This window comes from Monocercomonoides exilis, assembly GCF_001643675.1.
Source record: "Monocercomonoides exilis strain PA203 chromosome Unknown scaffold29-1213020, whole genome shotgun sequence".
NCBI classification, from domain to species: Eukaryota; Preaxostyla; order Oxymonadida; family Polymastigidae; genus Monocercomonoides; species Monocercomonoides exilis.
In genome coordinates this window covers 875,869-899,020 of record NW_027150574.1, presented here as the reverse complement: position 1 = coordinate 899,020, position 23,152 = coordinate 875,869, and the positions used below count along the sequence as shown (strand labels likewise).

Below are 23,152 nucleotides of genomic sequence, written 5' to 3'. Positions count from 1 at the left end.
TCAACACACACAAGGTTGCTCCGCTGCGCGTTGAACAGCCACATAAAGAAGAGCATCCTTCGATACTGCCTTTTTCTCTCAAATTTTTGTGGAAGCCTCTTGTCAACGTGTGCCCTCTCCCTCTTTCGCATCCACTCACTCCAATCATCCGCACTCTGCCTTCTCAGCTGCTTTCAGCTCCTTTAACTTCATCTTCGTATTCTCATTTCCTTCTCTATTCACATTTTGTGTCGCTTCTATTTCCATTTCTCAGTCCATGTCATCTTCCAGTACATCACCTTCCATCATCTCATACTCCACGCAGCCACTCAGCCCTTCTGCCGCGTCATCCAATCGCCTGCTGCTTCATCCGCTGGACACACGCACTGCACTCACCGCTATTGTCACCGCTGCTCTTTTGCTGATGGTGAAGAAGAACTTGTTCCACGAAATATCAGCCATATTCGAGATGCACCAAAACCAGAAACATTCTTCTTCTCCTTCGATGTCCATTTCTTCCTTTCTCATTCAGCGGTTAAAGGCCGTTGGTGCTTCATTCACACAACAAGTCACACCTTCCGCTTTTGCTTCCGTTAAGCAAACATCTGAGTCTCAGTCAACTTCATTGGCATCGAATATAACAACAGATGCACTGGACCTGAGTGGATCTTCAAATTCTGCTGCTGATGAAGCTAATACAACTTCTGTTGGCATGCGATAAATGCATAAGGAACAGCAAGTGGAAGAAGAGGAGAACTTCCCTGTTGGATGAAGATTGGCCAATTCTCAGCAATTCTTCCGCATCAGCTTCAGACAAGCGTAACCTCCTCTCAGTTTCCTCTCTTTTTGCTTTCGCAATCTCCTTCTCCTTCTCCCTCTTCTCCGTCATTCACATCAATAAATTCTCCATCCTCAGTTTCCCTCCCTTTTCCTTCGACTCATTCTCTTCCACTTCAGAGTGGAAAACGAACATCTCCTTCTTTTTCTTTTCTCCCATCCATCAGGAACAATTCCTAAGAATTCGATGATGAGAAGTCAACTTTCTCGAATTCTTTCTCATTTGTTAAAGGATGCTCTATCATCTTCACCTGCAACTGTCCTACTTCCTCTGCTTATCTCACAGCTACAATCTAATTCATAATCTTCTTCTTCTTCTTCTTCTTCACCTCCTCCTCCTTCTTCTTCTTCAATAACAGAAATAACACCTTTATCATCATCATCTTCTTCTTCTTCTCCTTTCAATAGAAGGCGATTCAATGAAAGAATTTTGCACAGCCGAAGACTCAGAAGCAGCTCTTCTGCAGCGTCTGGCATTGAACGAACTTGATTCCCGTCTCTCAGACGCAGAGCGAAGGTGGATTTATCACTCCAACTTATCCTATTCACTTGGATGTTCTGCACTTTTTATTGTGTCGCCATCTTCTCTTCTCACACCAGGCACGCAAATTCACTCGTTTCCTGCGCCTTCTGTCTCCTCTCTATTTCCCCCGCCGCCTCCCCCGCGCGTGTGCGAAAGATGATCCTGTCAGAAAGAGAAAGATTAAAACAGTTTGTGACCCTCCACGTGCGCAGCTGCCTCTTCCTCATCTGCACATTCTGTGGGAACAGCAACAGCCACCTCAGCTCTGCTACCACAGACGTCCTCGCCTCTTTCTTCAGCGGCGGCGACAGCATCAACGACCCTGACATCACAGGAGCCAAATGGGCAAAAGAATGCCTGCGCATCAGTTCCCCCACTGTCCTGCACGCTGCTTTGCTCGCCCTCAACCGCCTGGCTGAAACTCACCCGCCCTCAAAGTACTTCGACTTGTGGAACCCGATCTTTCCTGAGCTACTGAATGCAGAGCAGATGAAGAGGTACTGCGAGGTCGACCGCTCCCTCTCCGCCTCGCTTGTCGCGCTGTTTGCATCGTCTGCTGTCAGCTTTGAGCACATTTCAGTTGCAATGCCTCGCATGCTCCTTTTATTGGTATCCCAAACACAGCTCTTCAGACAACCGTCCTGCAGATCCTGTTGGAGGCAGCGAAGAGGGGAGAAAGCGAGCGTCTGTCGCTGGATTCCCTCAGAGCCATCGAGTGGGCGTCTGCAGGGCTGAGATCAGTTCCAGATGAGCTTAATTTTGGCGCCCTGCAGTTCTTTGTGGTGATGCTGGGCACGATACACAACCGGCCTGACGCTGACAGCGCCATCACTTCTATCACACGAAGGAGGGAATATAATGGAGAGCGGTTTGGCTGCCCCTGCGAAATGCTGGAGGTGAAGATGTACTCGTTCACGTTCGAGTCGATGCTGAAGCTGATCAACCCGCTCACGCACACACCACGCACAGTCTCTTTGGCTGTTGCTTGCATTTTGGCCTTTGCTGAACTGGGATTTGGGGCAGAGGACGTAATGGAAGACAGGATTGCGCTGCAGCTGTACCAGAAACCGGAGGAAAGGGCGTCGTTTTTCTTTTCTCTGGCTTCTTCTCCTGGTGGGAGTGGGAGCGGAAGTGGAAGAATCGCATCAGCAGCAAATGCAATGGAAGCAATGTATTCTTCTTCTTCCTCTCCCTTTTACTCTCCCTCTTCATATTCCTCTTCCGACCAAAAACTTCACTTCGACTCCGGCACCTGCTTCATCCGCCTTCTCACATCCCTCTTTTTCACCAAGTTCCCTTCCCTCACCTCTCTCTCTTCCGTCTCCTCCACCAGTCCCAACGCCTACCTCCGCCTCTGCCCAACTCCTCCTCTCGTCTACGCAGCCCGCGCCTTAACCCACTTTGCCAAGCAAGACAGACGCATAGCACATTCTTTGTCTTCTATCAGAATCAGTTTCCCCTCCTGGCCTTCCACACATATCTTGCTCTCTTCTGTTGTTCCGCAGCTGCTGGAGACGATGGAGGGAATTAACTTGGCGAATGTGCTGAGTTTTGTGGCGGTTGTGTGCGAGATTAGCAGGGCTTTTAGAAAGCAGCTGGTGGAGATGGATATCTTTGGGATCGTGCTGAAGATGACAAGAATGGGAGGGGAGGCGTATGCGAAGAAGAGGAAAGAGGAAGGAGAAGAAGAAGGAAGTAACAAAGAAGTGGATGATAATAATAAAGAAGGTGATATAAGAGAAACTTCCATAGATTCAGATAGAAAGCACGTATTCAGCCCAAGTCCGCAATCTTTTTCGAATTTTGCTCAAAACAATGCAACTTCAGAAAATAATCCCTTCATCGCCCCGATCGCTTCCCCAACCCCTCCAGAACTAATTCCTGCAGACATCAAAAGCAGCTTAAATAGAAAGCATATAACACCGCTGGATTCAGAAGAAGCTGAAAATGAAGAGAATGAAGAAGATAATGACAACGATAATGATGAAGGAAGTTCAAACGAAAGAGAAGAAAGAGACGATATTGAAATTGAAAATGAGGGAGAAAGAGAAAGAAGTTAAGAAGAAGAAGAAGTTGAGAATATCAGCAGACAAAGCAGAAGATGAGAAAGAAGAGAGGAAAGAAGAGCGATCACTGCCGCATCGCGGAATTCTCGTCGGAGTGTGCAGACAGCTAGCCGTTCAGTCGATGCTTTCTCAACAGCCTCAGCTGCTGCTGGCACACTCAATGCCTCATTCTCTGCTTCTTCTTCTTCTTCTTCTTCTTCTTCTTCTTCTTCTCCTTCTTTCTCCTTCTTGGATGTTTCTTTTTCTACGCTTCTTCTTCTTCTTCTTCTTCTTCTTCACATTCTTCTTCTTCTTCTTCTTCCTCTTCCTCTTTCTATTTCACTTCTACTACTACGATCACTTTTTCTTCTTTTCCTAATCGTATTTCTTCATTTTTTGCATCTTCATAATGGATAATAGCAGAAATTAAAAAGAATGGAATTTATGAAGAAATCAACTTCTTTAAAAAAAATGAAAAGAAGATGATAAGTGAATGAAGAGAATGAAGATAAAGAGAAGAAGAATTTGATTTGTCAATAAATGATGATTGGAAATTTGAAAGAAAAAAATGAAGATATTGATAAATGTTAAAGTTAAAAATAAATGGAGAGAAGTTTGAAGAGAAGACGTCGACGAACAGTAACAGTACGCGACAATGAAGCAAGAAGAGTTCGTTGAATGTCAGAACCATTCCGTCCGTTTCTTCTTTTTCATATGCTCTTTGGAGCATTGCAACAATCATCATGGAAGGGAATTGATTGGCGAAGCAGAGGAAAGAATATCCACCGTTTCGTTTCTATGTGAGTAAATGAAAGAGCATTCAGGAGCCTTTCCAGGGTTAGGCAATGAGGAGTACACAAAAGTTAGAGCAGTTGCTGTTGTGGAAGGTGGAGGGGTAATTCAGGATGGAGAGGCTGTCGTTGGTGAGTTGAAAGTGGCCTTCGAGCATGCTTCGACAGAGCTAGCCGAGAAAAATGATAGTAAAGATAAAGCGCATCATGATGAAGGAGATTTCTGACATTTATATTCCAGAAAGATAAAGAAAAACTATGCTTTTGCTAACAATGGCGAGGACTGTTATTAAAAGATGTTCAAAGATGCTTATTGATTCATCGTCAAGCATAAGCAAAGTTGAAGCAACTTTGAGAACTGAGAGGTTGATGTGGAAGAGATTAAGGGAGTAAGCAGTGAGAGTACAAGAAGCATAAGGAAAGAGGCGAAAGTGATGAACAGGTGCGTTGGAGAGGTGAGTGGTGTTTTTGCAGAAACAAAGCAGTTTTGAGTTGAGGCAGACATGTTGGTTGGAAGGAGAAAAAAGGGATAATTCGAAGGAACAATTGAAGCAGAGGTGGCTTAAAGGATGATGCAGCCATTGAGAAACACAACGGAAGCCAACTGATGGTGTTCAAATGAACAAGATCAAGACTTCTGGAAATAAACCAGAATCGGAATATGGAAAGAGAGATATGGGCTTCGAAAGAGAAGGAGGAGATCCAGAAGATATTGACGAGTGTTGTCGATGCAGAGGATTAATGGGCAAGCGAATGATCTGGTGGCTTTATCGACGAATATCTGTTGGGCGCAGTAGAAGAAGAAGAGGATGAGATCGTGACCAACATAGAAGTTGAGGCCGGGACGGGAGGAGTTGATGTCGCAAAAGGAGGCTTCTGTGACGAGAGAGAGTTGGAAAAAGTGAAGGAAAAAGAGGAACTCGTTGTTTCGGCTTGGATGCTGCAGCACTGGAGAAAGATGCACTTGCCCGCAAAGGCGTTATTCAAGGCTCAGCGGAGAGCGAGGATGGAAATGGGGTTGGCAGATGCGACAGCTTTGTGGGAGCAGTCGGGAAAGAGGCAGTCGCTGTTTGTTGAGCAAGTGATGATGCACTGGATGAGGATGCAAATCAATGCGCGCAACTGGTGAACACTTACGCCTCGGCAGCACAGTCTTCAGCACATCTCCTCTCCGCTTTCCCGCTTGAACTGTCCCGTTGCATGACAGCACGATGTTGGTGATGTTGGCAAAGTCCAAAGCGAAGACTTTTCTTATGTCTGTGGCCGCTAACCTCGAGACAGTCTTTCCGGCCAGTGTGGATGGGCTGATAACATCGAGGGCAGCGACAGTGATCAAAGAAAACGAGACTGAGAGGGATTTGAGTTCAGAGGAAGTGGATGCAGAAACTGACATAATATACATGAAAAGGAAAGGGCTCAGTTGTTATAAGACACAGGCACTTCAACCGCTTCCACAGTTGCATATGAAAAAGGTGTTTGTGGAGTCTGCATATAAAAAGAGCAGCCTGCAAAAGCAGAGCAACTGAGGAGGCAGTGTCAGGATGAAGGATGAAAGACGAGGAAGAGGATGAAGGATAAAGAGAAAGGAAAATTTAAAAGTTCAAATGAAGATTTTCTTTCTATGGAAGATTAAAAAGTGTCTGAATGAGAAATTCTTAAATTTCATGTTGTTTCTTTATTAATTTTTTTCAATGGCTTTGATCAATAAATTTTTATAACTAATTTCAAGAATTATTAATTAAAGAACAATTATTAACAATGAACAATAGTTTATTCGACAAATATTATGTGTTTCCATCATTTTTCTCTATATGTGTTAATGAAAATTATTCGTTTTCAATAAATGTTTCAAGATCTTCATTGTCAATTAATAAATAACTTTGCAATAACATCATAAAACTAATATTTATATAAAAAAATTACTGATTACATATTGTTATTATTGTTTTCATGTTTTCAAAACCAGTTAACTTTTGTTTTGTTCTTATAATTTCAATTTCTATATATAGGGTGGTCCTTTATATTTTGTTAAAAAATTTTGATATGGTTTCATAATTTAATGAGAATAAAAATTTAATCATAAAAATATTCACCGTTATGAGTTGTAATAAACTCCAATCGCTTAATCCAACTTTCAAAAGCACGAATAATCATGTCTGAAGATATTGTATGAAGAATATTTCTTATTTCTATTTCTAATTCTTCAGAATTAGAAATTTTTTTCCCTTTCAGAGCTTGCTTAATGTAGCCGAAGAGGAAAAAATCGCATGGCGCAACATCAGGAGAATAAGGAGGATGCGGAAGAATATTTAAATGATGCTCCTCCGCAAAGATCTTTGAAATTGCTGCTGTGTGCGGACGAGCATTATCGAAATGAATAAAAAAATCCATAGGTGAAACGGAAGAAAGGTCTATTTGAATCTGGCTAATGGGCTTTAATATCGAATTCACGAAATATTCTGCATTCATTTTTGTTTTTTCTGGTAGTATATTAAGAAAAAACAGCCCATGGACTGAAATGAAAATTGTGAACATGAATTTCTTATCAGAATAAGTGTAATTTGCTGTAGTTGACACTTCAGATTTTTCTTTTCTCCATTCGCATTCGAAATTATACCTTCTGAAGAAAAAAGATTCATCACCTGTAATCAGCCCTTCAAAATTTCTTTTTCGTAAATCTCTCAATTTCTCCAGTAATTGTAAGCCAGTTTGAACGCGGATTTTTTTCTGATCATCATTCAGTGAGTACGGCACCCACCTAATTTTGTAAGAATGGAGATGTAATTTTTCATGAAGAATCCGTAAAACAGTTGTTTTTGCAACACTAAATTGTTCTGCCAACGCTCGGGAGCTAATATGAGGATTTTCTTCCACTGCTTGTTGTATCTTCTTTATCAACACTTCATTAGTTGGTTTTCCGCGATTATAATGTCTCCTGTCAATTTCTTCTCGCCTTTGAATTCGAATGTTCCATGAACGAATAGTTCTTATATCCGGAAGTTTTAAACCATACGCAATTTGCAGTTTTTCATATATTTCTTCGGAATTCATTCCAATCAGAGTGCAAAACTCTGTTATATCAAAAAATTTTTGATAATTCATTTTTTATTTACCCATTTTTTATTCTTTGTGCAAAATATAAAGGACCACCCTATATATTATTTAATTATTTATGTTTTTTTCAAATTTTGTAATAAAAACTATTAAAATCAAATTAAAATCAACAAATAATTAATAATAATAATATATTAAACCTTATTTTCATGTAATATCAACTGAAAATTCATTTATCACCCACACCCTTAATAAAATAATTTTTTGATCAAACTTCGTAATTTTTTATGATATCAAAAAAAATCACCCATATATTCAGAGGATCAATTGAAACAAATGAATAATTCAGAAAGTGCATTAATAGATACAATTATTTGGGAAAAAAATATTTTCCACATCTTTCATTGATACTAATTATTAATCTTGATTGAATAATGCATTGTATAACTATGTGACGTGAAATAATTTTAATATTATCCTATTTTCATGAAAATTATATTTTTCTGAAAAATCAAAAATTTCCATGTTTATTCACAAATTATAATATTAGAGGTTCGACTTCTAATCTTTATTTCGAATTATGACAGAAAGAAATATTTTCATTTCTTTCTCACATTCAGCCAATAACAAAATAATCACAAACAATATTAATAAAAAATGCTTTATTTTAGAAAATTTGAATAAGAAGTTAACCAACTTCGAACAATTAATAGAGGATGTTTTTTCATCTAAAGGAGACTTGTCATTTTATCACAGTCGAAAAAAGTCACCAAAAGTTGTGCAGAACTCAATGTTTTTTATATTTATTATTATTATTCAATTAATGATATATATGTGGGAAAATATGGACTTTCAAGTTTTCTTTTACTCAAAGCATGAAAAAATAGTATCACTTATAACATTTTTAAACATTATTAGATTTCAAAATAAATTTGATTTTCATTACTGAAAACAAGCATCGTTGATACAACAATAAAATGTTTTAGGATCTCACATGTGAATCAAAAAAGAAACCCATTTTTTTCATATTTTTTGATCACAAAAAGTTCATCAAAGATGCATAATTTTTCAAATAAAATGCCTGAAGCGAAATACTTTGCCCCATATGTTAAAAACATAAGTTTGATCATTTGATTAAAAATCACTGAACAAAGAAATGATCCAAATTAAAATAAATCTTTTCTAATGTGTTCTTAATACAGAAAAAAGAACATTATTATAAAAAAATTTTTACTTGAAGATTTGAATCAAGATAACACTTCAATGTCATTTGAAATAAAAACTGTGTATTGTGTTGAAAAAATCTGATTGCTTTTAAAAATATGGAATAACAATTATTAATTATGTATAATTTCGTAAAAAATAACCTCTACATATTTACACATTAAAATATAATGATGGAATATTAAAAGAGTTTTTTCAATCATGATTTTCAAATGAAGGAATAAATTAATAAATTAAATATCTCCAAAAAGATAAATTTATATAGAAAATAAATATTTAATAATAACAAATACAAAAAATCAAATTAATAAAATTTATAAAAAGCGATTTCAATTTTAAGCTTCAGTTTGATCTCCTAAAGTATCTTCTTCAGAGAGTTCACCTTCTTCTTTTTCATTGATACAGAGATTATTGAAAGGATCTTGCTGTGTTGAACAAATGTTTTGATTTAATTGTTTCAATGGTATATCATTGTACTGTGGCGATAAATAACCAGCACTTACATTTTCTTCCATTTCTTCATCTTCGCTCTCGGAATCTTCAACGCACAAATTGTCTTTTATCAAACAAAGTTGATTACTCAAATCAACAGCATTCTTTTCCTTTAACGCAACTCCCGAAGAAGAAGAAAAAGTTGGAATTTCTAATGAAGTCAGAGCCAAAAGTGATGAAGTAAAAAAGACACCACTCAAAATAAGAATCAGCTGAAGAATCGACTTCCAGATTTTTTTGATCTCATCAATTATTTCATTTTTTGCTCCATTTAAAATGTCACCATTTGAGTTATCCTCCTGACTGATGAAACATTCATTTTTGTTTTCAATTTTTTCTGTCTCAGGTAATTCTTCTTGAATCCACATTCTCCCACATCCTGTTTTGCTTGAACAATGCTTCAAACTTTCAGATTCTTCAGAATGAACATCAAGGATTGCAGATAAACTCGAATGATTTATTGTTAAGTTTATTGCAGCTGTGAATAATGTGTCATTTGTATCGCACAATGAGAGCAAAGAAAGAACAGATCGTGTAAGAGCAAACAGATGTGATGAGACAGTCGCAGAGATTGGCTTCTCTAAAACAGAAAGAAGAGAGAAAATCCAAGCAAAAGTTGAAAATGTGAGTGGTGCGATAGAACACGATGGCAAAGAAGAAAGCAAAGATGATGTTGAGAATGGAGAAGACGTCTCAGATTCCATTGACTTTGAAGGAGCATTTGTAAGAGGAGAGGTAAAAGAAGGTCGATCTGACACTTTCGTACAACCATTTTGCTGAACTGACAATGCTTCGTTCTTTTCGATTTTAAACTGCATAACTTCTACTAAATCTCCAACACTTGATGATTCACTTGACATATCAGACATCACTTTGATTGGAGAGTCACTAATTGTAGAATTCTGATCAGTATCATCATTTGAACTTGCACAAGAATTAGCTTTGGCTGCCGGAATGGTTTCTGATTGGGATTTTATTTTAATGCTATCTGCTGTGAGTGAACTTTTCAAAATTTCATCATGTTGTTTGTCGGCAAGAACTTCCTTTGATTTTTCAATTGTTGCCGAAAGAAGATTCACTGTATTTGAAATGAACTCACACAAATTGGTAAGAAGAGTTACGATAGATGCCTGCTTTAATGAAAGAAGATACGATGTGGGAGGTAGATATGTTGGAAGAACTGAATGAGAAAGAGGTGGAGATGATAATAGTGAAGTTGCTTCTGTTTTTGTCTGATCTTCTGTAGACTCATGTAAATTGGACGTTGAAGAAGGAGGAATAGGAAGCTGTGAAGATGGAGCAGGTGACTGGCTTTTTGGGTTAATCGGTTCTTCCTCGAAAGGATGGAGCTGATTTGAAGATAGAAAAGATAAAGTTGGCAGCTCTTCTTCGCACTCATCTTCATCACAATCCTCTTCCATTTCATCACTCTCTTCTTTTTCTTCTTCTTCTTCACCATCGTCATCTTTATCTAAAAATGTAATTTCTCTCATTTGAACGCTGGAATCAAATTTCCCCTCAACAGTTTCTAAGTTTTGTGACATTTTCCTTTGAATTGGACCAGTAAAATTACAATCTGGCAAATTATTTGATTGATCGCACTTGTTACATAATGGAAAAACAGCGGCAGAAGCAAGAGTCTCTTTTGAAATAGTTGGAAAGATTGCAGAAATAAGTGATTCTGATGTAAAAGTTGTGCTTCATTTAATAAATTAAAATTAAAATTTAAATAATGAAACAAAAAATTGCAAAACCTTGACCAAATATTTATCCATTTCTTTTTGGAAGATACAGAAGGAAAAGGATAAACAACAGAATCATATGTCGAATGTTCTTCACGATATTTTTTCATACATGAAAGAACCTACAGATAATTAAGACCAAAAGCAACCTTGAAATTTGTAAAAGTTGACTTCAAACCTGGCGAAGATGCAAAAATTTAATTATTAAAGAGTTAGCCCAGGATGATTCAGGAAGAATCTCTGGGGTAACAGTTATGTGTTGTTGAGGTTCTGATGGGAAAATCTGAAAATGCACATTGATTCTAAAAAATTATTGAAAAAAAAGTTCAAACAGATTTTGCAGTACTTTGATGAAAATCTGGAAGCTTTTCAGCGCAAGCTGTTTTATCAGCATGCTGTTCAACCCAGCTGAAAAATAAAATCATTATATCAAATATAACTTTGTGTATTTGAAAAAAATAAACATTGATTGTCGCAAATATGTATTTGCATCCTCTGGTATTTCATCAGTTGGAGGACAAGGACTTCCAAACACCTCAAAAACTTGTCCTTGCTGCAATATTTGCTGCTGGTTTTTACCTTTTCTTGGCATTAAAAAACGATAAAAATCAATTTTCTATTTATTATTATAATTATTGATCAAACAAGATCAAATATTTCCAATCTGATGCAGCAATATCCAGCACCTACGGGCATTGGCGTTTCACAATTTCCTCCTGTGCAACCAGTTTATCCGTCTGTCCCGATGGGTTTGATTGATTGAAATTAAAATCGTCTATTTTTAAATAATGCAATTGTTTTTATATTAAGGAATTATTCCAGGCCCGTCAATGGGATTTCGCCAACCAGTCATTCCAAACCCTTCTGTTCCAGTTGTTCCTATGGTCCTTGCTCCTCCATCAGCAGCTTCTCTTTCAATCCCTGTTGGAACAATGCAAAGCACAACTTCGAATGCTCCAAAGCCACCGCTGATTTTACCTTCTCAAGCAGCTGTTCAAGTTGAAGCCGTTCCTCAAAAACTTGAGTTTAAAGTGTTTATTTCAAAAATTGATCCAGATTACGATGACACTTTCATCAAAAGATTACTAATTGTTTGACTGTTATGCTTTATTATCAATTATAATTTTTTTTCAAAAAAAAAATATTTATATGAATAGCTGTGTGGTCCAATTACATTCTGGAAACGATTGACAGATTCAGGATCAGAAATAGATTTTCATTTTGGATATTGCCAGTTTGAGACTTTTGAGTCTGTGATGCGTTGCGTTCGATTACTAAATGGATTAGAAATTGGAGAAAGCAAACTAAATGCATGCATTTCTTTTTATGTGTTTCATCTTGAAATTGTACTGATTTAAAATTTAAAAATTCCTTTTTTGAATTGATTATTCTTTTTTGCAGATCCGACCAGATCAAAAGACACTTCAATACTGCTGTGAAAAATGCAGAGAACGAGATAAAGCGAAAAATGGAGGAGTGGAAACGAAGAGATTTGCTATTTCTGTTGCGACCATCAACGAAAATGCCACTGAAGAGGAGAAGACTGAAGATGAAGCCAAAAAGAAGGATATGGAAAAGATAGTGTCGGAGTATGAGCTTTCAATGGAAGACAAAAAAGAACTGAAGAGAAAGATGATTGAAAAAGAAGACGTTGGTGAAGAGCAGCTGAAAGACATGCCTGTTGCCGGCGCATTGTTAGGTGTGCGAATAATAAACATGATAATATTATTTTATTAATAATTATAAAAATTATCTTTTATTTATTTATCTATTTATCTATTTATATTTGACAATAAATTCACATTTTATTTTGACATGCATCATTTCTAATTGAAAGACAATGGGACAATTTCCGTGGTTGTGAAGGAGATTCAGCAATGGAGGAAAAGAACAGCAGAGAAAGATGAAGAGCTCAAAAAGCTGATTTCGACAAAAGAAAAGAAGAAAGAATTGGAACTCGTCAAAATAAAAGAGGTTGGAAGGCACTTTTTTTTTAAACACTTTTCTTTATTTTAATTTGTTTTGTTTGAAAATTTCCACTTTTTATTTTTGATCCCTTTTTGAACCATTTCCCCTTAAAACATCCATTTTTAATCATTTTATTTTTCTTTTTTCTTCTCAAAATAAAATTTCATCTTTATCCTCTTTTTCTCTCTCTCCTTTTTTTCATTTTTTTCTCAATTTTTCTTTTTTCACCCTTTTTTTTAAGGAAGAGCGACAGCGCGAGAAAGAGCGCAAGAGAGCAGAGAAAGAGAAGAAGAAGATGAAAGAATCGCTTCTGATGGCAGTTGATGAAGACGTCAGAACAGGCAAAGAAGGCGAAAGAACCAAAAAGCGCATGTTGGACGAGAGCGATGAGAGTGGGAGTGAAAACGACGAATTGAATGGCGCCAAGAGAAAAGGCAATTCAGACAGCTCTATTTTGGAGTGGAGCGCTGCATTGTGTGCTATTTGTGGTTGATTTATTATGTTAATCAATTAAACTTATTATCTATCTATCTATCTATCTCTCTATTTATCTATTTCTTTATCTTTCTGTTTATTTGTCTGTTTGCTTAATTTGTATTATGTTTGAATGCATGATTAAACATGACAAATAATAATAATAATAATAATAATAATAATAATTTCATTGAATTTATTTCAGAGAAGCAGAACAAAATGAAAGTGCACAACAATCAGCCACATCAACAACTGCTGCTCCTTCATCCAATTTATCTGCCCCTTCTTTCTCAATCCCATCTCTTTCTCTCTCATCCGTCTCCTCTGCCGCTTCCTCCTCTTCCTCCTCAAAGTTCTTCATTCCTTCCTCTTCTCCTTCTTCTTCTTTGGATTCTTTCAGCACTTCCTCTTCCTCTTCTTCCTCTTCCTCTTCTGATTCTGCTGATTCTGAACCTGACCCCTTTTCCACATTCGATCTCAAGCCAGCCAACCCAACAGACTCGCTTTCATTCACTTCTTCTGCCTCAAATGCTGCCATCTCTTCTTTCTCTGCTCTTTCTCAACCTCTTTCTTCTTCTTTATCTTCTTCATTATCATTGCCTTCATCATCAACTTCTTCTTCTGCAACACCTTCATTTTCTATTCCAAAGAGTGTTCCAATGCCAGTGAAAGAAGAGGAAGCAGAGAAGGAAAAGGAAAAGGAAAAGGAAAAGGAGAAAGAGAAAGAGAAAGAGAAGGAGAAGGAGAAGGAGAAAGAAAAGGAGCAAACAACTGAAGATGAGAAAGAAGAGGAAGAAATGAAGAAAGTGAAGAGAAGACGAGGAAGATCGCCTTCTTCTTCTTCTTTGTCTTCTTCGCCTTCGTCAACAGATTCTTCGACTGAAGCAATGCGCAGAAGGAAGAAGAAGGACAAAGAGAGAGAAAGAGAAAGAGAAAGATTGAAAGAGAAAGAGAGAGAAAGAGAGAAAGAAAAAAGAAGAGAGAAAGAGAAGGAAAAGGAAAAAGAGAAAGGAAGAGGAAGAGACAGAAGCAGCGATGACTACAGAAAGCGAAGAAGTGACAGCCAAAGTGAAGAGGAAGAGGAGAAAAGGAGGAAGAAGAGAAGAAGAGATTCGTATTCTTCTGATGAAAGCAGCAGCGAGAGAAGATGGAATGACAGAGAAGAGACGAGAAGGAGAAGAAGACGGGATGAAAGCAGTGAAGATTCAGAGGCATACAGAAGAAGGAAGAAAGAGGAGAAGAGGAAGGAGAAAGAGAAAGAGAAGGATAAAGAAAAGGAAAGGGAAAGGGAAAAGGAGAAGGAGAAAGAAAAAGAGAAAGAAAGAGAAAGAGAAAGAGAAGGCAGAAAAGGGAAAGACAGAAGAAGAGAAGATGAACGTTCGACGAAGAGGAGAGGAAGAGACAGCAGCGAATCAGAATCAGAAAGTGACAAGGAAAGATACACGAAAAGGGAGAAGGAGAAAGAGAAAGAGAAAGAGAAAGAGAAGGAAAAGACGAAAGATGAAAAGAAGGATTCCAAAGAAGCAAAAGAGAAAGAGAAAGAGAAAGAAAGTGAAGAACAAAGAGATACAATCGGAAATTCTGACAGAAAAGAAACAGACACACAAAAAGAGAAGGACCAAAACGAAAGTGCTCCAATCTCTTCCGACTCATCATCATCTTCTTCTTCTTCTTCATCATCTTCTTCCTCCTCTTCTTCTTCTTCCTCTTCCACTCACTCACTCACCGAACTCACATCCCGTGTGCCCCAAACGCGCTCTGGTCTCTTTGCCTATTCGATCGACTGGACTCTCAGCGATTCCCATTCTTTCCCTTCACAGCTCGAAAATTGGGTTAACATCAAAGCCAAAAAACTGCTGCCGGAAACACAAACAGAAAAGGAACAGAAGAATTTCGTGTCAACTGTGTTGAGCTCTTTAGATGCACATAACTCACCAGAACAGATGATTACACAACTGAGTCGTTTTCTCGAAGAAGAAGAGGCTGACGACTTTGTTCAAAGACTCTGGAAAATGCTTGTGTTTTTACAGCTGAAGACATTGAATTCAAAATAGGATTTAATGAAAAATTCATTTCTCTCTTTTTTTTTTCAACATCTTTTTCTTTTTTGTGATAATTACAGAGAACAGTTTTGCTTCCATTGCAAACGAGGCAGTTATTCATAAAATTTCAAGTCTTGTTTATTTTTTGTATTTAATACACTTTTTTTTCCACTTCATATCTAATAAAGATTTTTACAAAAAACAATGATCTAATCCATATCATTTTTAAGATTCAAAGAAAAGTTTGCTTTTCATTTTTCAAAGAATCGTCAACATGAAATCCTTTTTTTAATTTTAAAATTAATTTTTAATATGTCAAAAATTAGAATACGCATGCCGATTTTATATGCTGTTATCGCCAAGAATCAGTCAATTCTTGTTGAAGCCGAACAAACTGCGGGTAATTTCCGAGAAATTGCAAGTAAAATATTAGCAAAAGTTCCTAAAATTGATGCAAAATTATCTTATCATTACGATGAGTTTGCTCTTCAATGAAATAAAAACGTTCTTTTTCATGATTTTTTGCAATATTCATTTCAGTTACACATTTCACTATATCATTGAAAATCAAGTCGTCTATATGTGCATGACGGATGATCGCTTTGATAGATGCGTTGCATTTGGATTTCTTACAGATACACAACAAACTTTCATATCCCGATATGGTTATTCTTTGGACACTTCAAGTAGCTATCAATTCCGTGATTTCAGAAATGAGCTATTAAAACTAATGGTGTGGACACATATATGCATCTTTCTTAAGAATTACTGCCTTTTTAGAAACAATTTTCTGCTCAATCAAATGATAGAATTGCCAGAGCAAAAGAAGATGTCAACCTTCTTCGTGGAACAGTTGAAGAAAATATAGGTATATTGCTATTGCTATTCTTAAATCAATGATTCCTATTAAAATTGTAATCCAAATCATTTTCGTTTTATATTTTTGTAGACAAAGTTCTTGATCGTCAAGAGAAAATAGAACTTTTAGTTGATCGTTCAGAAAGTTTGGCGCAAAATTCTTTAACATTTAAAAAGAAAGGAACACAATTGAAGAAGAAAATGTGGTGGCAAAACTGCAAACTTTGGACAATTGTAATTATCATTCTTTTGGTTTGACATTTTAAGATTCAAAATTTTCAAACATAAAAATATTCATGCCTTTATGTCTTTGATTCTATTTCACATTAAATATATATTTCCATCTTTATTTATTTATTTATTATTTCTTTTTTTTAATGTTACAGGTGCTTATTTTCATCATCGTTGTTTCTGCTTGTGGAGGTTTCACATTCAAAAACTGCCGCAAACACGAGCCAGAAGAGAAGAAGGAAGATAATCCAACGACTTGGTTTTGAAGAAGAAATTTATCATCATTTAAAACTTTTATGACAACTTTACTCATAAATCTCCTTAAATGATATTTGTTTTGTTTGTGTTCACGGCTCTGTTGTGAATTACAGAAAACTTTTAACTTTATTTTTGGAGAGCAATTAATTCTTTTTTGGTTTCCATATTGATTCTGTGAGGTTATTTTGCTTCTTTATAAATCTTTGCTACTGATTTTTTCCTCAATTTGTTATTCAGTTTTTTTTTTTTTTTCATCAAAAATCAGAGGGTTTGTAAAGCAAAAAACATTACACATTTGCTCTTTTTTTTTGCATCTGCAATTTGGTCAAAACAGTTGTTTGTGATAAAAATCAATGAAAATATTGCTTTCTTTCCTATTGAATGCATTAAGTTTATGAGAGAATTCAATAAATATCAAAACAAACAGAAAGAGAGAACATTTTAAGGTTTGATATTTAGCTTGTGAATTGAAGAGAAAAAAATGTAAGAGAATTTGCATCTTTCAAATGAAAATGCGAAGAATTCAAAATATACAAAAAAATACAACAGGAAGGCAAACAAGAATTCGAGAAATGGTTTATAAAAATGTGGAATGTAAATAAAAAAGAAATCGACTATTGAGCAAATCATTCAGCTGAGAAGAAGAAGAAGAAGAAGAAATATGAGAGACAAAACGATGATGGAAATGACTGTGGAAAGGAAAGTGTTTGAGAGAGAGAGAAAGAGAGAGAGAAGGAAATGAATGTGAAGATGCTCAGCAGAACACGAGATGAGATGTTATTACTAAAGAGAAGAAATAAAACTATTCATTCAAACAGGATTTTCTTCCCTTTGCTCTTCCACTCCTCCTTCTGCTTCCTCCTTCACTGCTTCATCGCCATGCCAGTTTTGCTCTCCTTCTTCCTCTCCAGTTGGCACTTCTCTGTCATCAATTTGCATATCAATCAAATTCTCCTGCTCATTCGGCACATCTTCCCCATTCGCTGCTGCTTCCTCTTCTTCTCCTCTGGCTTCTATTCCTTGTTCTTGCTCTGTTGCCATTTGGCCTTCCATCTCGTAATTCCTTTCTTCCTCTGTCAGATCTCCTGCTTCTGCCTTCTGCTGCATCGGACTTGTCCCCATATCCACCATCTGCTCTCCTTCGCCTTCTCCTTCTCCTTCTCCTTCTTCTCTTCTCATCTCCTCTTCATTGTATTCATTTTCTTCATTATGTGTCTGCTGCCCTGCCTCTGTTGTGTCTGAAACACCATTCTCTCCTTCGATTCCTTCTTCTCCTCTTATCATTTCCTCCCTTTCTTCTCCTTCTGCTTGCTCCACGCGATCTCCACTTCTTTCAGTCCCATCTTCTGCCCTGTTCATTTCTTCCTCCACTTCTTGTTGTTGTTGCTCTTGTTGCTCTTGTTGCTCTTGTTGCTCTTGTTGCTGTTGTTGTTGATCTTCTCGCTCTTCTTGTTCTTCTTCTCTCTTCTCTTCCATCTGCTCTGCTCTGTGCGATATCGGACGAGACCTTGGCGTCGTTGGCTTTGATCTTCCCGACTGCAGTCTGCCTTCCTGCTCCATCTTCTCCTTCTGAATCGCCTCTCTCTTTTGCCTCCACTGCTCTCTCTCAGCCGCTTCTCCCGCGTCCCTCTCGTTCTTCTCTGCACCCCATCCTCTTTCTGCCCCTTTTCTCGCTGCTCCGCCGGCTGCTCCTCTTTTCGAGCTGTTGATGCTTGCCCCTACTCCTCTTGCAGTTGCACCTTTTTTGGCTGTTCCTTTTTCTTTGCTGAACAAAATCGTCTCTGGCCGCACAACCAGATCCTTCGGCACTTTCAGAAAGCGTGCGGCTTCTGGGTTGAACTCTGGCGTCTCCACAAAGAGAAGAAACTGTGTGGCAATACGCTCACGAAGACCAGAAAGAAGACAACGAGAAGAAGAAGAGGAGGAGGAAGAGGCAGAGGCAGCAGAAGGAGTGGTTGATGAAGTGCCGAAGGCAGAAGAGCAAGTGGGGCATTTGCAGTGCACCCGCTGAATGAGATCGGCTTCTCGGTCAATCAGATCAACAAGAGTGCGTGTCAGCTGGCAGTCATATTCCTGAATGACATTGAGTATGCAAATAAATATAGCAATGTATTATCAAAATTAATTTATATTGTAACAAAAATATTCATAAGCAAACAAAATGCATAGCAAATATCAAACAACCACCATGCATTTCCCAATAAACTCGCTCATTCCTCGTTAATCAAACCTTCACTGTCCACTTCACATGCAGAAGGATGTCCAGCCTTTCATCCACACTCACATTCGTCAGACGCAGTGCGCGATACAAATCAGCCAGCTCTCTCGCACGTGTGGTGTATGGCGTGTGCACACTCGCTTTCTGTCCCTCGCGCAGCTTGATCTCTTTCGGAGCTGACATCTGCAGCAAAATGAATAAAAGTTACAGAAGAATATGTTAATTAGGAAATGCATTACAAAAATAAGACAAAAGAACTCTACCTGCTCCATCATTTTTTCAATGCGCGATTCCTCATTCTCTGTTTTGGCGCTGCTTTTCAGTCGATCGATCGTTTGGAGGATGCGTGTTTCATGCGACAGAAGTACCGCAAGCGCTGAAAGTCGTTCGGCTTCGCTTAATCCCAGTGAGTTAATCCGTTCCGTTTCTTGTGCCATCCATGCTATAAAATAAAATATAACAAAAAAATGTTGGTTAACATCACAATAAGCAGAGTGGTACCAGGTATATTAAAATTTCCATTTAAATGGATATTCTTCGAAATAAGCTATTGTTCAAACCTGAAAGTTCAGAACGCAAAATATCAAAATCTTCTTTGGTTCTTGGATGCGTTCTTCGCTCCATTTCACGTTTCTTTTCAACGTCATCTTCTTTTGATTGTACATCCGTTTTTTGAGAAAGTTCTTTAAGTTTCTGCTCTTGTTCTTGTCTGAAATTTGAAAATATTTGTAAATATGTTTGAAGATCAATAAATGCACTTCAGATACATACTTCATTTCGCGCAATCTCTTTCGTGCAAGCCATCCTCGCGTCCATCGTTGAAGAGTTAACGCAGTTCTTTCGAGAAGTGCCATCCACTGTTCTGAGTCAAAATACGGTTGGGCATACATAACTTTATCGCCAGATTCATCTATTGCTAGTCCTGGTTTCGGCTAAAGTTGCAAATATAAAAAGGTGCAAATTCAATGATAAAAAATAAACAAAATTACCATTTGAGTTCCAGATTCTCGTTTTGTCTGTGTAGTATGAGCAGCATATTGCACAGTTTGCGCATCCCTTGAATATTTCTTAGGTTGTGGAGGTTTTGGTTTTGGGTCTGTTTGTACGCATGCATTTAAATAATGGATTCCAGTTTTCTTATTTATAAATCCTCCTTCATTCCTTGTTTGTGGTTGTAATTGATATTCAATTATAATCTTTGGACGTGATTGCAAATTATTATCGGGCTCTTGCTCAGGAATATTTTCTGTATTTTCTTGGTCCATCAAAACTTAAAAAATTAATAAGGCAACCCCTTCAGATATAAATATGGGTTGTACCATAATGGAACATTTATCGAAATTAAAACAAATAGATTATTTCTGTAAGCATTTTCAAAGAAATACTTGTTTATTTATTGAAATATAAAAACATATTTTCTTAAAGCACTGCAATGTAGATTTTAACATTTTGCTTCAAATGCCGAACAGATTTATAACACATTGTTTAAAACATTCGTATTAGTGCTTTATTTTTTGAACTTTTGATTTTCATGATGTAGGAGATATGTTACATACTAAAGGAGGCATATAATCTGCTTCTTCTTTTATTTAATGATAACCTTTTTATGCAATAATTTGAATTTCCAAAAAATAAAGAAAATATTCTGAGATTTTTCATCTTTGGTTTAAAGAATGAAAATTCTAAAATTTTGAGTTTTGAGGAATTTCTGTTGTTTTCTCAAACGATTATGTATTTAATCTCATCGAAAATTCAAGAGTTATTAATATTGACCATTTTATATCAATTGGAGTTGCATGCGTTTTTTTTTTTTTTAATTTGCTTTTTGAAATTTCAGGAAATGCAATTATTGTTTCTCTTTGATAGAATGAATTGCAAATTTGTTTGGTTTGGAAAGTGCATTCAGAATGCTTGTTCGAGTTTTATTGTATGAAAGAAAAATGCAACATTCAAAATAATTAGCTAATAACAATTTAGGAGTACAGTCATTTTCATCAATGCAGCACATATATTTGAAATGTTTGGTTTTTAGATTTATCTAAGATATTGGTTTAGTACATATGTTTCTTTCTTTTTCTTTTTGGCAAGCAATGGTAAGTTTCAAAAAATTTTTCATGAAATTTAGTCATAAATTTTTGAATATTCTTTTGTTTTTAAATATTTCATCTTTATTTCAAACGTTGTACAAGAATATTATTTGTAGAAATGATGAATAAAGTTAAATGTGGATGATTTATCTTTTCAAAAGGAAAATCTTTCATTTTGATTTAAATAGACAGTTTCATGCTCAAGTGTTATTTTTTTAGCTTTTTCGTTTGTAAAGAAGTTTTTTTAAAAAAAAAATTGTTTGATTAAAAATAAATTTACATGACATAAATTATCAACCGCTTCAAAAAAATTAAATTAGATTCTTTTCAACGTTTAAAAACTCTCATTGATATGTTCATAAATTCAAAATCATTCTAGTCAATGCATTGAGTGAGAAATGAAGTTCAATTCATTTTATAACTGTTGTTATTTGTTGGAAATGTAAGTTTATTTTTCGACAGCTCAGAAATAACCATTTGAAAACAAAATCGAACTGATTTGTTTAATTTATGTTTCAAAAAATTTCATTTTTCATTTTTTCTCTTCATTTCCGTCGATTTCCCCTTTGCTTGATGTTATTATTTTTTAATATTTTTTTTTCTTTTTCCATGACGATATATATTTATTGTGGGTAGATCAGTAAGAAAGGGAATTACCATATCCTCATAAAAAGGACTTTATCATGCAGAACGAGAAAGTTTATTGTTGACGTTGATTTTGCAAGAATCTTGCTTATTAATATTTCCATTTTTAACATTTGATCAGGGAGAAAACATCGAGCTTTACATCCCACGCAAATGGTATAATTTTTTAAATATTTCTAAATATTACTTATTCGTTTGATTACAGCTCAGCAACAAACCGTATCATTGCTGCAGATGATCACGCATCTGTGCAAATTACAATTCCAAAGGTTTGTTATCATTCAGTTTATCATCATTATTTATGAGCTTATTTTTCATGGAAATACTCTGATTAATGACATGTTAACAATTTTGATAATGCTTATTTTTAACTCGTTAACGTTTGATTTGACATTTTAGTTGGACAAAAATGGAGTGATGACAAAGAAATCAAAGACTTATGCTCTTTGCGGAATGGTCAGAGCTCGATGCGAAGCTGATGCAACTTTGATTCGCCTTTGCTCAAAAGATAAAATTGTCAAGGGACTTATCAAGCCAACAAAAGCTTAATTGGACAATTTTCACCAAACACATCATAAATAATTTAAAAGCAAGAATCCACAAATTCTTGTGAAATTACTTTTTTTTGAACAATTTAAATGTATCAAAAAGTTTTTAATGATACAGAATCGTAAATGTTAACGTTCAAGTTCTCAATTGCTGAGTTTGTAATAAGCTGAAATAAAATGATATTTAGGGAATGATCTCGATATTTTGAGAAAAAATATTTTTGCAGGAGAGATGCGAATAAATCCAGTAGTTAAATTATTGTTAATGTCAGTTATTGCTGCTTTGTGTGCTTTTTATTTGCTTTTATAAAAAAATTTAAGTATTTTTTATACTTTTTCTTTAGAGGCCTTTGTTCTGTAATAATAGGGAATGCAATTTCCAACAATTGGTGGTCGTTGTTTGGATTGCTGTTTTTAGTGGCTGCCGTTCTTGTTATGCTTGTGTTCGCAGTGAAATATTCGTCTGATAATCACAGGTTCATTTTATCAATTTTTTGGTTATTATTCGCCAAATTACTTTTCCATTTCTCTCTTGATCAAATTTTTAAAGTGCTTTTACTTATTTGTATCTTTTTGGCGCATTGATTTTAGCATTTTCCTCAATTGGATTGTGTATAGTTGTATTTCGCGCTTCAAATGTTTGAGCATATTTTCCCCATTTTTAGAAAGAAGCATTGAAATTTATCTTTTATTTATTTTCAGGCATTTTCTTTAGCTGTTTTCCTTCCGAATCTATTTGGATTCTTAACAATGATTGCAGCTGTAGTTATCTATTTTGCTTTCGAAGGAAAGCCAACTCAAGATAATTCAATTCCGGACTTTTTCTATTAACATTATTATAATTCTTCTTGTAAGCATTTTGCGGATTGTGTTTGATTTTTTTTCATTTCATGTTACTGTTTTTTTTAAACTTTTTTCAGTTTATTTTTGTTGTGAATTACTATTTTAATGAGTAATTCTTCTCTCAAACAAATTATAAGCATTAGTATTGCTTTTATTTTTATTCAATATGAATTTGAATGATCTTTTATTATTTTATGTTGAGTGAATTCCAATCTAATACAAACAAGATTAAGCTTACCTCATATCATTTATTTTGGAAAGGTTAATGAACTCTGATTGAATAAAAAAAAGAA

General features: G+C 36.0%; 9 protein-coding genes across 9 annotated transcripts; 7 read left to right on the top strand and 2 right to left on the bottom strand.

Moving 5' to 3' along the window:
• Window positions 1–256: 256 nt before the first annotated feature.
• MONOS_17758 (uncharacterized protein) lies at window positions 257–700 on the top strand (the record flags this gene model as incomplete). The annotated part of the gene is made up of 1 exon (XM_067870709.1): window positions 257–700. One exon carries the CDS (start codon window positions 257–259, stop codon window positions 698–700), a length of 444 nt encoding a protein of 147 aa, XP_067725447.1.
• Window positions 701–1,235: 535 nt separating this feature from the next.
• On the top strand, window positions 1,236–3,399 carry MONOS_11331 (uncharacterized protein; the record flags this gene model as incomplete). Its single annotated transcript, XM_067863853.1, has 3 exons — window positions 1,236–1,486; window positions 1,588–1,836; window positions 1,920–3,399. 3 exons carry the CDS (start codon window positions 1,236–1,238, stop codon window positions 3,397–3,399), a joined length of 1,980 nt encoding a protein of 659 aa, XP_067725446.1.
• A 1,394-nt stretch (window positions 3,400–4,793) lies between these two features.
• MONOS_11330 (uncharacterized protein) lies at window positions 4,794–5,304 on the top strand (the record flags this gene model as incomplete). Its single annotated transcript, XM_067863852.1, has 2 exons — window positions 4,794–4,896; window positions 4,970–5,304. The coding sequence occupies 2 exons, from the start codon at window positions 4,794–4,796 to the stop codon at window positions 5,302–5,304; spliced, it is 438 nt and encodes a 145-aa protein (XP_067725445.1).
• Window positions 5,305–8,552: 3,248 nt separating this feature from the next.
• On the bottom strand, window positions 8,553–11,279 carry MONOS_11329 (uncharacterized protein; the record flags this gene model as incomplete). The annotated part of the gene is made up of 5 exons (XM_067863850.1): window positions 8,553–10,643; window positions 10,700–10,809; window positions 10,866–10,970; window positions 11,020–11,095; window positions 11,152–11,279. The coding sequence occupies 5 exons, from the start codon at window positions 11,277–11,279 to the stop codon at window positions 8,789–8,791; spliced, it is 2,274 nt and encodes a 757-aa protein (XP_067725444.1). The 3' UTR covers window positions 8,553–8,788.
• Window positions 11,280–11,354: 75 nt separating this feature from the next.
• MONOS_11328 (putative PWI domain containing protein) lies at window positions 11,355–15,379 on the top strand (the record flags this gene model as incomplete). The annotated part of the gene is made up of 7 exons (XM_067863849.1): window positions 11,355–11,436; window positions 11,498–11,778; window positions 11,845–11,997; window positions 12,089–12,386; window positions 12,525–12,661; window positions 12,897–13,129; window positions 13,335–15,379. The coding sequence occupies 7 exons, from the start codon at window positions 11,355–11,357 to the stop codon at window positions 15,181–15,183; spliced, it is 3,033 nt and encodes a 1,010-aa protein (XP_067725443.1). The 3' UTR covers window positions 15,184–15,379.
• Window positions 15,380–15,389: 10 nt separating this feature from the next.
• Window positions 15,390–16,870, top strand: MONOS_11327 (vesicle-associated membrane protein 7B). Its single transcript, XM_067863848.1, has 6 exons — window positions 15,390–15,413; window positions 15,498–15,650; window positions 15,712–15,904; window positions 15,952–16,039; window positions 16,121–16,281; window positions 16,416–16,870. Exons 2-6 carry the CDS (start codon window positions 15,505–15,507, stop codon window positions 16,524–16,526), a joined length of 699 nt encoding a protein of 232 aa, XP_067725442.1. The 5' UTR covers window positions 15,390–15,413; window positions 15,498–15,504; the 3' UTR covers window positions 16,527–16,870.
• Window positions 16,871–16,947: 77 nt separating this feature from the next.
• On the bottom strand, window positions 16,948–20,040 carry MONOS_11326 (putative flagellar associated protein). The gene is made up of 6 exons (XM_067863847.1): window positions 19,726–20,040; window positions 19,508–19,668; window positions 19,297–19,445; window positions 19,000–19,178; window positions 18,749–18,919; window positions 16,948–18,591 (listed from the first exon to the last, which is right to left on the bottom strand). The coding sequence occupies exons 1-6, from the start codon at window positions 19,999–20,001 to the stop codon at window positions 17,329–17,331; spliced, it is 2,199 nt and encodes a 732-aa protein (XP_067725441.1). The 5' UTR covers window positions 20,002–20,040; the 3' UTR covers window positions 16,948–17,328.
• A 1,466-nt stretch (window positions 20,041–21,506) lies between these two features.
• On the top strand, window positions 21,507–22,083 carry MONOS_11325 (putative 40S ribosomal protein S21; the record flags this gene model as incomplete). The annotated part of the gene is made up of 4 exons (XM_067863846.1): window positions 21,507–21,521; window positions 21,590–21,624; window positions 21,674–21,737; window positions 21,868–22,083. 4 exons carry the CDS (start codon window positions 21,507–21,509, stop codon window positions 22,015–22,017), a joined length of 264 nt encoding a protein of 87 aa, XP_067725440.1. The 3' UTR covers window positions 22,018–22,083.
• Window positions 22,084–22,248: 165 nt separating this feature from the next.
• MONOS_11324 (uncharacterized protein) lies at window positions 22,249–23,148 on the top strand (the record flags this gene model as incomplete). The annotated part of the gene is made up of 4 exons (XM_067863845.1): window positions 22,249–22,301; window positions 22,361–22,492; window positions 22,567–22,654; window positions 22,719–23,148. The coding sequence occupies 4 exons, from the start codon at window positions 22,249–22,251 to the stop codon at window positions 22,845–22,847; spliced, it is 402 nt and encodes a 133-aa protein (XP_067725439.1). The 3' UTR covers window positions 22,848–23,148.
• Window positions 23,149–23,152: the final 4 nt, after the last annotated feature.

Excerpts from the sequence above, each read along its gene's own strand:
- MONOS_11327 (XM_067863848.1), top strand. The coding sequence starts at position 15,505 with ATGCCGATTTTATATGCTGTTATCGCCAAGAATCAGTCAATTCTTGTT. Across the intron at positions 15,651-15,711 it reads TTATCTTATCATTACGATGA|TTACACATTTCACTATATCA; the intron begins GTTTGCTCTTCA and ends TATTCATTTCAG. Across the intron at positions 16,282-16,415 it reads TTGTAATTATCATTCTTTTG|GTGCTTATTTTCATCATCGT; the intron begins GTTTGACATTTT and ends TTAATGTTACAG.
- MONOS_11326 (XM_067863847.1), bottom strand. The coding sequence starts at position 20,001 with ATGGACCAAGAAAATACAGAAAATATTCCTGAGCAAGAGCCCGATAAT. Across the intron at positions 18,920-18,999 it reads TTGAAAAAATGATGGAGCAG|ATGTCAGCTCCGAAAGAGAT; the intron begins GTAGAGTTCTTT and ends ATTTTGCTGCAG. Across the intron at positions 18,592-18,748 it reads ATGTGAAGTGGACAGTGAAG|GAATATGACTGCCAGCTGAC; the intron begins GTTTGATTAACG and ends AATGTCATTCAG.